The sequence below is a fragment of the Aotus nancymaae genome, unplaced genomic scaffold (genome assembly GCF_030222135.1).
Source record: "Aotus nancymaae isolate 86718 unplaced genomic scaffold, 86718_ANA_hifiasm-v0.15.2.pri h1tg000002l, whole genome shotgun sequence".
In the NCBI taxonomy this organism is placed as follows: domain Eukaryota; kingdom Metazoa; phylum Chordata; class Mammalia; order Primates; family Aotidae; genus Aotus; species Aotus nancymaae.
The window spans coordinates 19,261,258-19,276,537 of NW_026988413.1; the positions used below are offsets into that span (position 1 = coordinate 19,261,258).

At 41.2% G+C, this 15,280-nt stretch overlaps 1 protein-coding gene and 1 non-coding gene across 4 annotated transcripts in view; both read right to left on the bottom strand.

Annotated features, from left to right (window-relative positions):
- Positions 1 to 3,998: 3,998 nt before the first annotated feature.
- On the bottom strand, positions 3,999 to 4,102 carry LOC135274539 (small nucleolar RNA U13). Its single transcript, XR_010342341.1, has one exon. It is a non-coding gene; the product is annotated as a small nucleolar RNA U13 (small nucleolar RNA).
- A 2,125-nt stretch (positions 4,103 to 6,227) lies between these two features.
- The window catches only part of AKR1D1 (aldo-keto reductase family 1 member D1), a 61,057-nt gene continuing 52,004 nt past the window's right edge, over positions 6,228 to 15,280 (bottom strand). For all 3 annotated transcript variants that reach the window (XM_012447583.3, XM_064373107.1, XM_064373104.1), the window contains 2 exons: positions 10,399 to 10,481; positions 6,228 to 7,552 (listed from right to left, as the gene is read on the bottom strand). In XM_012447583.3, the coding sequence (XP_012303006.2) occupies positions 7,510 to 7,552; positions 10,399 to 10,481 (126 nt within the window). In that variant the 3' untranslated portion in view covers positions 6,228 to 7,509. The remainder of the gene's footprint in view (positions 7,553 to 10,398; positions 10,482 to 15,280) is intronic.

Below are 15,280 nucleotides of genomic sequence, written 5' to 3' on the forward strand. Positions count from 1 at the left end.
TGTTGGTATGGTTCGGATCTGTGTCTCTGCCCAAATCTCATGTCTAATTGTAATTCCCAGTGTTAAAGGGGAGGCCTGGTAGGAGGTGATTGGATCAGGAAGGGATGGATCCTTCATGAATGGTTTAGTACCATCCCCTTGGTGTTGTTCTAGTGATAGAATTCTCATGAAATCTTTTGTTTAAAAGTGTGGCCCGGGTGCGGTGGCTCATGCCTGTAATCCCAGGACTTTGGGAGGCCAGTGCAGGCAGATCACAAGGTCAGGAGATTGAGACAATCCTGGCCAACATGGTGAAACCCTGTCTCTACTAAAAAATACAAAAATTAGCCGGGCATGGTGGTGTGCACCTGTAGTCTCAGCTACTCGGGAGGCTGAGGCAAAAGAATCACTTGAACCTGGGAGGCGGAGGTTGTAGTGAGCCGAGATCCAGCCACTGCACTCCAGTCTGGGAAGAGAGCAAGACTCTGATTCAAACAAACAAACAACAAAACTGTGTAGCACCTCTCTCCTGCCCTCTCTTATTCCTGCTTTGGCTGTATAAAATGAGCCTGCTTCTCCTTTGTGTTTTGCTATGACTGTAAGTCTCCTGAGGGATCCCCAGAAGCTGAGCAGATAGCCAGCATCATGTTTCCTGTACAGGAACCTCTTTTCTTTATAAATTACCAGTCTCAGGTATTTCTTAATAACAATGCAGGAATGGACTAATTCAGAAAACTGGTACTGAAGAGTGGGGCATTGCTATAAAGATACCCCAAAATGTGGAAGTGACTTTGGAACTGGGTAATGGGCAGAGGTTGGAAGAGTGTGGAGGGCTCAGAAGAAGACAGGAAGATGAGGGAACATGTGGCACTTCCTAGAGATTTGTTAAATTGTTGTGACCAAAAGGCTGATAGTGATATGAACAATGAAGTCCAGGCTGAGGAGGTCTCAGATGGAACTGAAGGACAGATTGGGAACTGGGGTAAAGGTCTCTTTTGCTAAGCTTTAGCAAGGAGTCTGGGTGCAATGTGCTGCTGCTCTAGGGATATGTGGAACTTTGAACTTGAGAGTGATGATTTAGGGTATCTCGTGGAAGAAATTTCTAAGCAGCAAAGTATTCAAGATGTGGTTTGGCTGCTTCTAACCACCTATGCTTATATGCATGAGCAAAGAAATGATCTGAAACTGGAACTTATATTTAAAACAAAAGCACAGCAAAAGGTTTGGAAAATCTGCAGACTGGCCATGTGGCAGAAAAGAAAAACCCATTTATCAGGGGAGAAATTCAGGCAGGCTGCAGAGGTTTGCATAGTAAAGAGGAGCCAAGCACTAACAGCCAAGACAATGAAAAAGGCCTTGAAGGCATTTCAGAGACCTTCTTGGCAGCCCCTTCTATCACAGGCCGAGAGGCATGGCAGGACTGAATGGTTTTGTGGGCCAGGCCCAGGGCCCTGCTACCCTATACAACCTTGGGACTCTGCTCCCTCCATCCCAGTCACTCCAGCTCCAGCCATGGCTCAAAGGGGCCCAGGAACAGCTTGGGCCTCTGCTTCAGAGGGTGCAAGTTGTTAGCTTTGGCAGCTTCCACGTGGTGTTATGCCTTCAGGTGCACAGAATATAAAGTTGAGTCTTGGGAGCTTCTGCCTAGATTTCAGAGGATGTATAGAAAAGCCTCGATGTCCCAAGAAGCCTGCTGCAGAGGCATAGCCCTCATGGAGAGCCTCTACTAGAGCAGTGCAGAGGGGAAATGTGGGTTTGGAGCCCCAGAGAGTCCCCACTAAGGCATTGCTTAGTGGAGCTGTGTGAAGAGGGCCACCATTCTCCAGACCTCTGAATAGTAGAGCTACTGACAGCTTGCACCCTGAGCCTGGAAAAGCTTCAGGCACTCAACACCAGCCCTTGAGAGCAGCTGAAAGGGATGAACCTGCAAAGCCACAGCAGTGGAGCTGCACAAGGCTTTGGGAGCCAACCCCTTCCACCAGTATATCCTGGATGTGGGACATGGAGTCAAAGGAGATTATTTTGGAGCTTTAAGATTTAATGACTGCCCTGCTGGGTTTTAGACTTGCATGGGGCCTGTGGTTCCTTTATTTTGGCCAATTTCTCCCTTATGGAACAGGAGTATTTACCCAATGCCTATACTGGGAGTGACTAACTTGTTTTTGATTTTACAGGCTCATAGGTGGAAGGGACTTGCTTTGTCTCAGGTGAGACTGTGGACTTTTGAGTTAATGCTGGAATGTGTTAAGACTTTGGAGGACTGTTGGGAAGGCATGATTGTATTTTGAAATGTGAGAAGGACATGAGATTTGGCGGGATGGGGTAGGGGGCAGGGGCAGAATGATACAGTTTGTATCTGTGTCTCCACCCAAATCTCATGTCAAATGGTAATCCCGAGTGTTGGAGGCAGGGCACAGTGGGAGGCGATTGGATCGTGAGGGTGGATCCTTCATGAATGCTTTAGCATCACCTCCTTGGTGCTGTTCTACTGATAGAGTTCTCACAAAATCTGGTTGTTTAAAAGTGTGTGGCGCCTCCCAACCCCCACTGCACTCTCTTGCCCTTGTTCTGGCCATGTTAGATAAGCCTGCTTTTCCTTCACCTCCCACTATTGTAAGTTTCCTGAGGCCTCCCCAGAAGCTGAGCAGATGGCCAGCATCGTGCTTCCTGTACAGCCTATGCAACTGTGAGCCAATTACACCTCTTTTCTTTATAAATTACCCCATCTTAGGTATTTCTTTATAGCAATGCAAAAAGGAGTAATACAGGTGTGTATATATTTAAAAAAATCACTGAGCTGTACATTTCAGATTAGTGTACTTCATATACTTTACTGTGAGTATGTATTTATATATACTCATGTATACGTATGTTATAACTGGAGCTGTTGCTTGGGTTTCCTGCTCACACGCTGGGACCTCTGTGCTTCCCTGGCGCACCTGGGCTCCTGTGGTACCGAAGCCCGGTTCCTCCCAGGCTACTGCCCAGGCTTCATCCTGGACTGGTCTCTGCTGGCTGGAGTGATGAGAAATCAGAGAGTAAAAGGAAGATAAGCAACTATTAATAAAAGACAGATAGGAGGGCTTCCTTCCACACCCCCACCCCTTCCTTTTCTCCCCAGAACCCCCAGCACTCCCCACCAGACCAGAGCTCCAGCCCATTCACCAGATTCACTTAAAGTGTAACTTAAGTTTTGAAAGTTGGACCATGTTCCTGCCAAGCCTCAGGCTTTGGTGCTGGGTTAGAAGATTGTGCTGGATGCTTCCTGTGGCCTTCAGTGAAATCCTTCATAAAGGAATCAAGTTTTGGTTCAAGCTTGGAGTGCAGAAGGCAAAGAGGGAAGGGAATATGGCCTGATTAAGAAAGTCTGATCTGCTTTGAGCTAAATCAGGCAAGCATGTGCCCGGGCAAAAAGGAGAATCTTGCCCCAAGCTAGGTTGTTAGTACATCCAGGGAGGGCAGCCTGAGCTCAAGCTGGAATTCCGAAGAATCCAAACAGGGATACCAAGGGAGATAAGACCTGCCAGAAGAGATATGGCCCACCAGTAAAAGCCTTTTGCCAAAATGCCCCTTAGGTGAGAGAGTAAGCCTCTAGTTGGGCATTACCCTCTAATCCTGTTTCTCATGAATGGGAGGCAGAGACTAGAGTGGAAGAAGCTAAAGTGAGAATTTGGAGACTTCATGTGTGGAGCCAGAAACATTAAGGCTACCATTCAGATTCAGGGAGGATTCTGATTCAGGAAGCAGACATTGAAGTTATTCAGCAGAAGCCTGAAATTTTGAGAGTTCTGAGAAATACCAAGTCTTGGAAATACGAGTTTGTTCAACTTTGTCAATCCCTGTGACTGTGGCCTTGGAATGCACACACCTCAACGTGTTGAAGGCTGAAGACACGGTATCATTGCCTATGCCACTCCAGTGCCCTCTCCTGGTGCTGTGTCATTCACTGTGGATGGGACCACAGTGACTGAAGGAGGCCCTCCAGGAGAACTGTCAGGGATATGGAACATTTTTTTTCGTGTCATACGGGTAATGTGCTGATGTCGTAACAAGGTTTGAGGGTGGCACATCTCACACATGCACATGAACACCCAGTCATTATGCTCATGAACTACAAAAATATCAAGAAACATTCTTATCAAGAAACACTGCAGATCCAGAAACATTCCATGCGCTGGGGCAGGATGTCCTTGCATTCCAGCTAGGTATGCTTCTGCGGACCGGTATGTTTCAAAGGGTGCATGGCATGCCGTAGGTCTCCCCTCCTTTTTCAGGCAGGTTGCATCACTACTGATGGATCTTTCTACATAGCTGATCAGAGGCTACTGATAAGAAAAATTGATTTGGGTTAACAAATACCTCTTTGGGGTTGCAAAAGTCACCAAAAGGTCAAGATTATTGGTTGCCAATACTTAGGCTCAGCAAAGGATTGACTTGGTAAGGACATTTTTACAGCCGACGTTAGCTAGAGAGACGGGAAATCTTTCCTGAGGCATGGTGTATTTGTTTGTAAAACTGATATAGCTAAGTTCCACAAACTGGGTAGCTTAAAGAACAGAACTGTAGTGTTTCACAGTCCTGAAGGCTAGAAGTCTGAGATTGAGGTATTGGCAACGTTGATTCCTTCTGGGCCGAGGGGAAACCTGTTGCATGCCTTTTGCCTAGTTTCTTGTGGTTGTTGGCAACCTTTGGCATTTCTTACCTTGTAGAAGCACCACCCTTACCTCTGTTTCCATCTTCATCTGGCATTCATCCTGTGTGTTTTCTGTGTCCAAATTTCCCTTTTTCATGAGGACACAGTCTTACTGGTTTAGAGTTCACCCTACTCCACCCTACCCCATCTCATCTTAATTAATTACATATGCAATGACGCTATTTTATTCATTTTTAAGAGATGAGGTCTTGCTTTGTCACCCAACCTAGAGTGCAGTGGCATGATCATAGCTCACTGCAGCCTCAAACTCCTGGGCTCAAGCAGTCCTCCTGCCTCAGCCGCCCAACTAGCTGAGACTCCATGTGTGCACAACCATATCCAGCTAATTTTAAAATTTTTGTAGAGATGAGGTCTCACTCTATTGACGAGGGTGATCTTGAACTCCTGGCCTCAAGCAATCCTTCCACCTTAGCCTCCCAAAGAGCTGAGATTACAGGCATGAACCACCACACCTGGCCCTATTTTTATGTAGGATCACATTCTGAGGTAACGGGGGCTGGGCTTTAACATGAATTTTGAGAGGACACAGTTCAACCCATAACAGATAGGAAGCTTGAGAGGGGTGACAGTGAGAGAGAAGGAACGTGTAGAAACTTCCATCAGACTTCTTCTTTCCTGACATTCCTACTTTCTGTCTCCAGATCTTTTCCCTCCATCTCTGTTATGACTAAGAGAGGATTGCTCTCCTCCAATTTTTAGAAATACCTTTTTGCTGACTAATGGTGGCACTTTTTACCAATGCCTGTCTTTTAACAATGCTTTGATAGGTGTTGTTTCCATTTTCATCTCTACACTAATTCCCTCAAAGTATTTTGAAGGGCTTTGACAACAGAGACTAGGACTCAAGTTCCTGCTCTTTTATAATGGTACCCCCTTTTCTTTCTTTCTTTCTTTCTTTTTCTTTCTTTCTTTCTTTCTTTCTTTCTTTCTCTTTCCTTTTTTCTTTCTTTCTTTTCTCTTTCTTCTTTCTCGCTTTTTCCTTCTTTCTTTCTTTCTCCTCCCTTCCTTCCTCCCTCCCTCCCCTCCCTCCTTTCTTCCTCTTTTTTTCTTGCTTTCTCTCTTTTTCTTTCTTTCCCCTGTCCCTCCCTTCCTCCCTCCCTCCCTCCCTCCTTCCTTCCTTTCTTCCTTGAGATAGAATCTCACTCTGTCACCTAGGCTCGAGTGCAGTGGCACAACCTTGGCTCACTGCAACCTCTGCCTCCCCAACTCAAGTGATCCTCCCACATCAGCCTCCTGAGTAGCTGGGACTACAGGTGTGTGCCACCACTCCTGGCTAATTTTTGTATTTTTTTTGGTAGAGATGAGGTTTGCCATGTTGCCTAGGTTAGTCCTGGGCTCACGTGATCCACCTGTCTTGGCCTCTCAAATTGCTGGGATTACAGGCACGAGCCACCATGCCTAATGGCACCCCCTTTTCTTTCCTCTCTTCCCAGTGCCAAATGTACAGCAGGAATTAAATCAAAGCCCTTTTAATTTAATTGGCTTCAGGTGATTCTTCCCCTCCCCCAACTTAGAAAGAGAATGGAGATTCATATGATGCAACAAATCATTATACTTTATTATTTCTTGTGAACAAAATATTTTCCAGAGGGCAGTGTTGTAAATAATAATGTTGGAATCAGTGAAAACAATCTGTATAGATCAAATTTTTAAAAGTGATAATTTCTCAGAAATGCATGTCTTGATGTCATTGAACATTATCTATAAGCAACTGATCTCGGGAAAACATAATTTTTGAAGAACTGTCTCATCCTATGACAGTGACCTAATGTGAATGATTAAAATATATTTCTGTAGTTGAATTGAAAGTAGATATATCTCTATTGCTGAATTCTAGTAATCTAATTCACTCTTTAAACTGGACATACAGTAAAATTACCAGTGTTCTTTTGAACTTGCTACTTTCTCAAAATTTAGAGAAGCTATCCCAGTAACACTGTTAAAGTCTTAAGTACAATAATCGTATAAAGCACCTTCTTTCAATATATTTCCCAAAGTTTCCTTTTTAAATCCCTCTTTTAAAATAACCATCTGAGAACTATTTTACAAGGCAGGGTTTTATTTGTGGCTGTTGGTTGTTTCAAGCCTTTTCGCATAATAGTGGTTTTATAATCAGTGTAGGTAAGATTGATTGGAAGATGTGTAAGTATGCATCACCAGCCTTTAAGGATGCAAGAGAGATCCAGTTAAGTTTTCATTCTTCAAGCTGGATAAAAGCTAAATAAACATACGTTGGCTGGAAACAAACAACGTCATGATGGCTTTGTTGACCACTTTGGTTTTTAGCTGTTTGAAGACTTTTCTCCAGGTAGACCTCTCTACTCAAGGTGGAGCAAATCACTTCCTTGTTAATAATGCATGTGTGGATCTTATCTTGGCTGTGTCTGTTTTATAACCAATGATCCAAAGCCTCAAGGCCACTGTCAGCACACTGCCACATGTACCTTGTTGTTCTGTTAACTCTTAAAGAACTCAGATTACCAATGGTACTACCCAGATTCATGAGTTACATGTTCTCATACGTTGCCTTTGACATCTTTTCTGAAGTCTAATTTTTTCTGTCTGGAACCTAGAAGATATTGATCTAAAAACAAATTAGTTGATAATTTCCTAAGAGTTATTTCAACAGATTTTAATATTTTTACTTCAATGTGACCAGTTCAAAGTCACTTATACCACACAAACGTTAAACACATTTCCATCATTATTTCACCTCAGGATGGTAAAACTCCTTTCATTTTCACATCCAGGGGACTACCCATCCCATAGTCTTGGCACTCGTGGGAGCAAAAAATCTGTTCAGGAATTCCCTGCAGTCAGTATTCCTCATGAAATGGGTATTCAGGATGATCGCTCCACCTGCCAAAACAATTCCCCCACAGAAAAAAGGTCACTCCAAAATTGCACAGCTGTATATGTCACTAGCATCCTTTGAGAATTTCACTGACCACTCCCCCTCTCCTATTCATTCCTCTGCTGTTTCTTACCTGCTCTCCTCTATTGTTTTCCCTCTAGCCAGCACCTTTTCCTGAAGCTCTGGACAGCCCCCTGGATGTGAGTGTGTTGAGGGAAGGTTGGCGGCCACCACATCAACAGAACAGAATCCCCAGAGGTGAATCATGTCTTAGGCGCGTCATGTACGCATGCCTCTTCCCTTCTCCCTCCCCATTTCCTCTCCCTTGACGCTGGCTGCCTGTTTCTCCAAATGTACTACATAGGCATTTCTCTTTGAAACTCTTATTACCAGTGTCACCCTCTGCTGATCAGCATTTTTTTTTTTTAAACAGATGGGGTCTTGCTCTGTCACTCAGGCTGGAGTGCAGTAGCATGATCATAGCTCACTGCAGCCTCAAACTGCTGGGCTCAAGCAATCCTCCCGCCTCAGCCTCCAAGTAGCTGGGACTATGGGTATGTGCCACCATGGTTGCCCAGGCTGGTCTGAACTCCTGGGCTGAAGCAGTCCCCCTGCCATGGCCTCTCAAAGTGCTAGGACTACAGGTATGGGCCACCACACCCAGTCTCATCAGCATTTTTACTTGCCCCTCTCGCTAGACCCTCCTGTGTGTTGAAAGTTTGAGATCTAGAAAGGTGATGAGTAGCAAAGTAAGTTTCCTTGATGATGATGATGATAATAATGATGGCAGTGAATTTAGCTCTTAAATAACAGTGGCAAAATGGTCTGTAAAATGTCTGGAATGTGTGTGTTCCTGGTTTAGTTTTCTGCATGCACTGTAAATGAAAATGGAAAATATTAAGATTCTCAAATGTAAAAAACCAACTGGACAAAAAGCTGAAAAAAATCATGGCCAAGTATCCCTAAATGATACAGTATTTGCGATCAATGGGGCCTAATTTTGTTTCACCCTGCTGATTTTTCTAGTTATTTCCTGGTAAGAGTTATTTTTTTCTCCTATGTTGCTAGAATTGCTTTTAAATATGTCAAATGTCAAACTGAATAATGTCACCAACTGTCTGTAAAACAACTAGTACATTGGTGGATTGATTATATGGTTTTTTTGTTTTGTTTTTTTTTTTTTTTTTTTTTTTTTTTTTTTTTGAGAGACAGGGCCTCACTCTTTACCAGGCTGGAGTATGGTCATAGCTCACTCAAAGTCTTGGGCTCAAGTGACCCTCTCACCTCAGTCTCCTGAGTAGCTGGGACTACAGGTGTGTGGCACCACGATGGCTTATTTTTAAATTTTTTACAGAGATGGGGTCTTGCTATGTTGTCCAGGCTGGTGTTGAACTCCTGGCCTCAAGTGATTCTCCTCTCTCAGCCTCCCAGAGTGCTGGTATTACAGGTATGAGACACTGCACCTGGCTTCTCTTCTTAACCATATACTATTGATTCAATAGACATCATTTATCTTCAAGGGCTATTAATTAGCCTATAACTGTTAGTTCTGGGAAAATATTATTTATGTGTTTGTGTTTACTCTTTTATTACTCTTTCGTTCTTGAGGCTGGGTGGTGCCTTTTGATGTCAATTTCCCTCCTGGAAATTTTCCAGTAGGAAGCTGTTTTATTAATTCAGAAATTCAGTAATAGTCCAGTCAGTGTACTTTCTGATGAAAAACAGTGAGATTAATAAAGTAAGTGTCCAAACTATATGAATCATCTTAGGATTTTCTGAATGCTCACTTAAAGATTCAAGTTGAAGATGACTATTCAGGTGATTTGAAGAACTGGAAAGATTAATAGAGAATGATTAAGAAGAAAGAAATGCGTATGTGTGTGTATGTGAGTATATATATGTGTGTGTGTAGATCTGTACACATATATATAGAAACTATATATATATGTTTTTAAAGGGCCCATAATAGAGAATAAAGAGCTACTTCAGTTGGTTAGCTGAACCTGACATTTTGAAGGAGTATATGGAATTTTGCTTGTGGGAATAGAGCTAATAGGTAGAGCTAGAAACGAAAATCTTATAGGCAAGAAAGTGCTTGTCTAAAACTAGGTTCTTGGTTTTCTTTCTTTTTTTTTTTTTTTGAGATGAAATCTTGCTCTGTCGCCCAGGCTGGAGTGCAGTGGTGTGATCTCAGTTGACTGCAACCTCCGCCTTCTGGGTTCATGCAATTCTTCTGCCTCAGCCTCCTGAGTAGCTGGGACTACAGGTGTGTGCCGTCACACCCAGCTAATTTTTGTACAGGGTTTCACCATGTTGGCCAGGCTGGTCTCAAACTCCTGACCTCGTGATCCGCCTGCCTTAGCCTCCCAAAGTGCTGGGATTACAGGCATGAGCCACTGCGCCCGGCCGGTTCTTGGTTTTCAATCTGGTGCTCTTTTTACAACATCATCATGCCTCTTTTTCAAAAAATTTAAAAAATAACTTTGCTCTAATTTGTGCGTCACTTTGATATTTAGGAATAAATAAATAAGTTTCAACATTTGTGCTGCTGTTGTTTTAGCATATGTATGTAATGAATTAATTCTCCTCAGGTTCTTTAGCCTGCATGCCTTAACCTAAGTCATAGAATGCCACACATGCCAGGACTCTTCTTTTTGGTGGGAGTGTAGAGTTGTGGAAGGTCCTGTAGTGGATGTATTTCCCCCAGGCCTGTTAACATTCAGAACATGTGGCCCACCATGCTTTGCCTTGGTGCTATGGACATAGGTCAGGGTTTAGATGAGTCTTGTTGCTTGACACATGACTATTCAGTACTACTGGCCAGTACCCCATTAATGATCCCCAGACTTACATGAGCAATTGCACAAAGCGGACATTTTTATTCAAGGCTTCAATATCCTTCATTTCTTCTTCAGTGAGAGAGAAGTCAAAGATCTGAAATCATGGAAATAATAGAACATTTTTGGAGGTCAAGCTTGGAATCAGAAAGTGGGGCCACCAGTGGGAGCCTTTCAAAGATGCATGACTATCTCTGCAAATGTCTAAGAGGAGTCGGGCTGGTGTTGGGGGGCTGCCCACTGATGTGATGCTGGATACTCTGTTCTGCCCTTTGTCTTCAAGACCATCTTTCTGGGGACATCTTACAAGAAATTCCAAATTCTCTGAAACCACAAATGTTAATGAGATCTCCTAAAATTTCAAATGTGAAGAATTCTTATTTCTGTATGAGATGCTTAGCTTTTGATTCTGAACTACTATCTTACACTTAGAAAATTCTGTCTCCAAATATGCTTTTTTTTTTTTTTTTTTTTTGAGACAGGGTCTCATTCTGTCACTCAGGCTGGAGTGCAGTGGCACCATCTTGGCTCACTGAAACCTCCACCTCCTGGGTTTAAGCTGTTCTTGTGCCTCAGTTTCCCAAGTAGCTGGGACTCCAGGTATCTGCCACCATACCCAGCTAATTTTTGTATTTTTTGTAGAGATGGGGTTTTACCATGTTGCCCAGGCTGCTCTCAAACTCCTGAGCTCAAGTGATCCTCCCACCTTGGCCTCTATAAAAGTGCTTCAATTATAGACATGAGCCACTGCGCCCGGCCTAATTTGCTTTTAAGAAAAACTTTTAATTTGTTTTGTTTTTAACTTTTAATTTGCTATGTTGAAATGATTTCTCTCATCATTTTGATGTCTCTTCTACCTTTTTATTCTAATTTTCATTGTTTTATTTTTCTTAGCTTTCATACTTTATTAATATTCTGGTTTATAATTGTCTTTTATTAACATTTATATATTTTATTTTTACTTCCTTTTATTTTTAACATTTGGGTTATCTGCATATAACCTATCTTCTCTTTATTATTTTATCTTTCTATCCTTTAACTTTTAATATATTTAATGACTAATATATTTTAATTATATAAGTAGTACATAAATATATGGTCTTTGCAAAGAAATGAAACACTGTAGAAGTACATAGACCTACACGGAATAAATAATGAAAGTCTTGTCACTCATCACCCCAGTCTTATTTCCCTTCCCAGATATTCCTCCCAAACACTACACACCTCAAGAGGCAAATGCAGTCATTGGACCATATCTTTATGATTCTACAGCTTTCCCTTATTCACATAATATCTTAGTGACCTCAGTGATGGTTCTGTCACAATATGATCATTTAGCCATGGTCTTCATTGTATAGGGGGAATACAATTTACTTGATTATCCCTCCATGGATTCTTTCCAAGTACTCTTTTCAGAGAACCATTTTAAAAAATGATTTATTATCTAAGTATTGGCATTTATGAGTACATAAGGAATCAAAAATTTGCACAATATAAAAATGAATGAATTGCCTATAAAATGAATCCTTACCCAGGCTTCCTTTTTGCTAAATGCTAGTCCTTTCCTTTAAGTCTTGGTGGGTCAGCCTCTTATCCAGTAAATATATGGTATAACCTAATGGCAAAGTGAGGTTGCAAATCTTGCAAAGATGCAGGATTTTATTAAATCAATGAAAATGATCTTGGAAAATGATCTTAGAAAAATATAACTTGTTCTAATTATAGGTATGATCTTTTTTTAAAAAAGAATCCTGCACAGTTAAAATCTACTTTGATAGACATATCAAAAGAGCATGACTTGAAAACATATTAAAGAATTAAAAATATCCTTCAGATGAAGCCCTCCAAAATTTTTGTAAGAATTGTTCTCTTTATGAACGTTCTGCAAATCTTTTGTGAAATAGAGGATGTCCTGTTGTGTTGTCATGTAATTTTGTGAAGCATATTTTTAAAAATCAACACAGATTCCTGCTTCTTCTGAGTTAGTAAACATAAATTGTAACCTACATTGTGTTGAGAATAAAAGTAAACTTACTTTCATAAACTTTGGTTTCAATCTTAATATAAGCTTCCAAATTCATCCTCTGTACATTATTTCTATGTAATTTTTTTCTTGTTTTATGTGGATTGGTTTTCGGTGGTCTTTTTTTTTTCTCCCATGGCACAAATTACCCTAAGTGAATGAGGATCTCATATTACAAAACTGAGCTCCTGAGGGTCCCTCTCAAACTGCTTCTCCTACAGTTTTCCATTTCAGTAAATGTCTGAAGAAGGAGAGAATGTCAACTGTATCAGATGCGGTTGAAAGATCGAGTGAGACAAGGACTGAGAATTACTGGATCTAGCAATGTGGAGGTCACCGGTGACTTTGACAAGGGCTGTACCAGTGGATGGTCAGGGTGAGAGCTTGGTTTGAATGGGTTCACGAGACAGTGGGGGAACGGAATGAGAAGCATCAGGAACAACTTCTCTTTCAAGATGTTTGAAACAGAAAGAGAGAAATGGATAATAGAGAGGAAAGTAAGTCTAGATTGGATTTCATTTTTTCAGATAGGAGGTTACTACCTATGTGCATGCTGGTGGGAGTTAAAACAGTAGAGAGGAACAATTGCTAGTGTAGGAAAGAGAGGAAGATGTTTGAAATTGAGGCTATGGAGGATTTGTTAGGCATTTGTCATTGCAATTTCCAAGGGATAGCCATGGGAATGAGTGGTTGAAATATATAGGACAAGATTCTTATGGGAGAGGAAGTCAAAGAGCTGTCAGGTAAGGGCAGAGAATGACTGGTGTGGATGTTGAATTCACAAAGAATTACGAGAAGAAGAGTGTTAGAGAAAGTGAAAGTCAGCCCAGAGATAACACCTTCAAAGAATGGAGGACAATGGATGATAGCAACAAAGCTGGACTGCACCTGGTATAATTTCATACATACCTTTTTAATTTTAACTTTTAAAATATTCTGGCTCCATATTAGTTTTCTTCATTTCTACCATTAATTTTATCTAGTTTTTAAACTCATAGTTTTTGTTTGTTTGTTTTGAGACAGCGTTTCGCTCTTGTCATCCAGGCTGGAGTGCAATGGTGTGATCTTGGCTCACTGCAACCTCTGCCTCCCACGTTCAAGCAATTCTCCTGCCTTAGCCTCCTGAGTAGCTGGGATTACAGGCGCCCACCACCATGCCTGGCTAATTTTTGTATTTTTAGTAGTGATGGGGTTTTGCCATGTTGGCCAGGCTGGTCTCAAACTCCAGACCTCAGGTGATCCACCTACCTCGGCCTCCCAAAGCACTGGGATTACAGGCCTAAGCCACCATGCCCAGCCTAAACTTTGGTTTACCTTAAATTTTTTTTTTTTTTTTTTTTAAATTTTAAAGCAATAGGATCTTGCTTTGTTGCCAGGCTGGTCTCAAACTCCTGGCCTCAAGCAATTCTCCTGCCTCGGCCTCCCAAAGTGCTGGGATTACAGGAGTGAACCACTGTGCCCAGTCTTAACTCTTTATTACACATATTTTTTTTGTTCTTCTTTTATCATCAAAATATTTTTCCCTTTATTCTTTATGTTTTATTGCTGTTTGCCATTCTTTTAAAATATTTTTAACAGTTTATTTTGCCTATATTCTAAGAGAGCATAATTTTTAATTTTGTTGCTTCTTGGTTTCATACCCAGCAAAATTCATGGTTATTGAGTAAATCTATTCCCAAAAGAGTGAGAATTGGCCGTGATTTTCATTCTCATTTTCCTTCTAAATCTATGTCCCTTTTATATTTTCTTGGAATATGTAACCTCTGAGATCCATTCTGTTATTATCAAGGCTATGGAAACATATGGAATATAACAGAATTAGTTGCAATGAAAATTTCAAGGAGAGTGGCATTTTCTCTGGTACAAAATCGTGATTGGCTACATGCCATAAAGTTCAAATGCCTTCCATTGCAAAGGTCACTTGTAACACTCTCTCATAATTTTTCAACAGCAAAATTTTCAGTCCCCGAAAAGTACATTAACACTTGTTTTAATCTTCAGTGAACCTACATATTAGTCATGCAGTTGATCTGGTTCTCTTTTAAGATTGTGGAAAAGGGTGTCAGTCACTTTTTAGTATGAGGCATTTTGGCAAATGTTAAAGCATTGTCAGGAGTTGATGTAACTGTTCAGCATCTTTTCTTCCTTTTTTTTTTTTTTATGAATTTTCCTTCCCTCTTCCAGTGGAGCTGTCTGTTACCTCCATCAGCACTGGAGTAGGGATGTAGCCCAGGGGGCCAATCAGGGTATCCTACTCAGTGGCCCAGTGGGTAATATGAGGATGACCCACAAAGAGCTAATCAGGGATTAGTAGAGACCCTGAAAGAAGCCTTTGTTTCACTCTTCACTGAATATGAGTAATTGATTATCCTGGAGCTGTTAGGAATTGTCTGTGCCACCACGTGGGTGGAGAGAAAGGAGAAAGTGGGAGAGAGAGAAAGAGATAGAACGAACTAAATATATTTGTAAATCATCTGAGTACCTGTGTCTAGCCATTTCTGATCTACCCATGGACTTTCTGGTTATGTGAGACAATAAATTATCTTTTTTTTCTTTGCTTAAGTTTGAGCTGCATTCTATCATGTAGCAAAAAGGCTCTGAAGATGTAATTGTCTAATATTATGGATACCTTCCTATGCCAGTACTTATATTTCTAAATGGCTATGTAATATTTCAGTGTACAAATATGTCATAGCTTGTTTTATAAAATCCGGTTGAAGATAGTTTTGAGTTTTTAAAAAATTATAAAAATAATTCTATAATAAACATCTGTGTGTTTGTGTGTGTGGATACATGTATATATATGCAAATACATCTATAGGATAAGATTGCTGAGTCAATGGATATGTGTATTTGAATTTATTTGACAGATA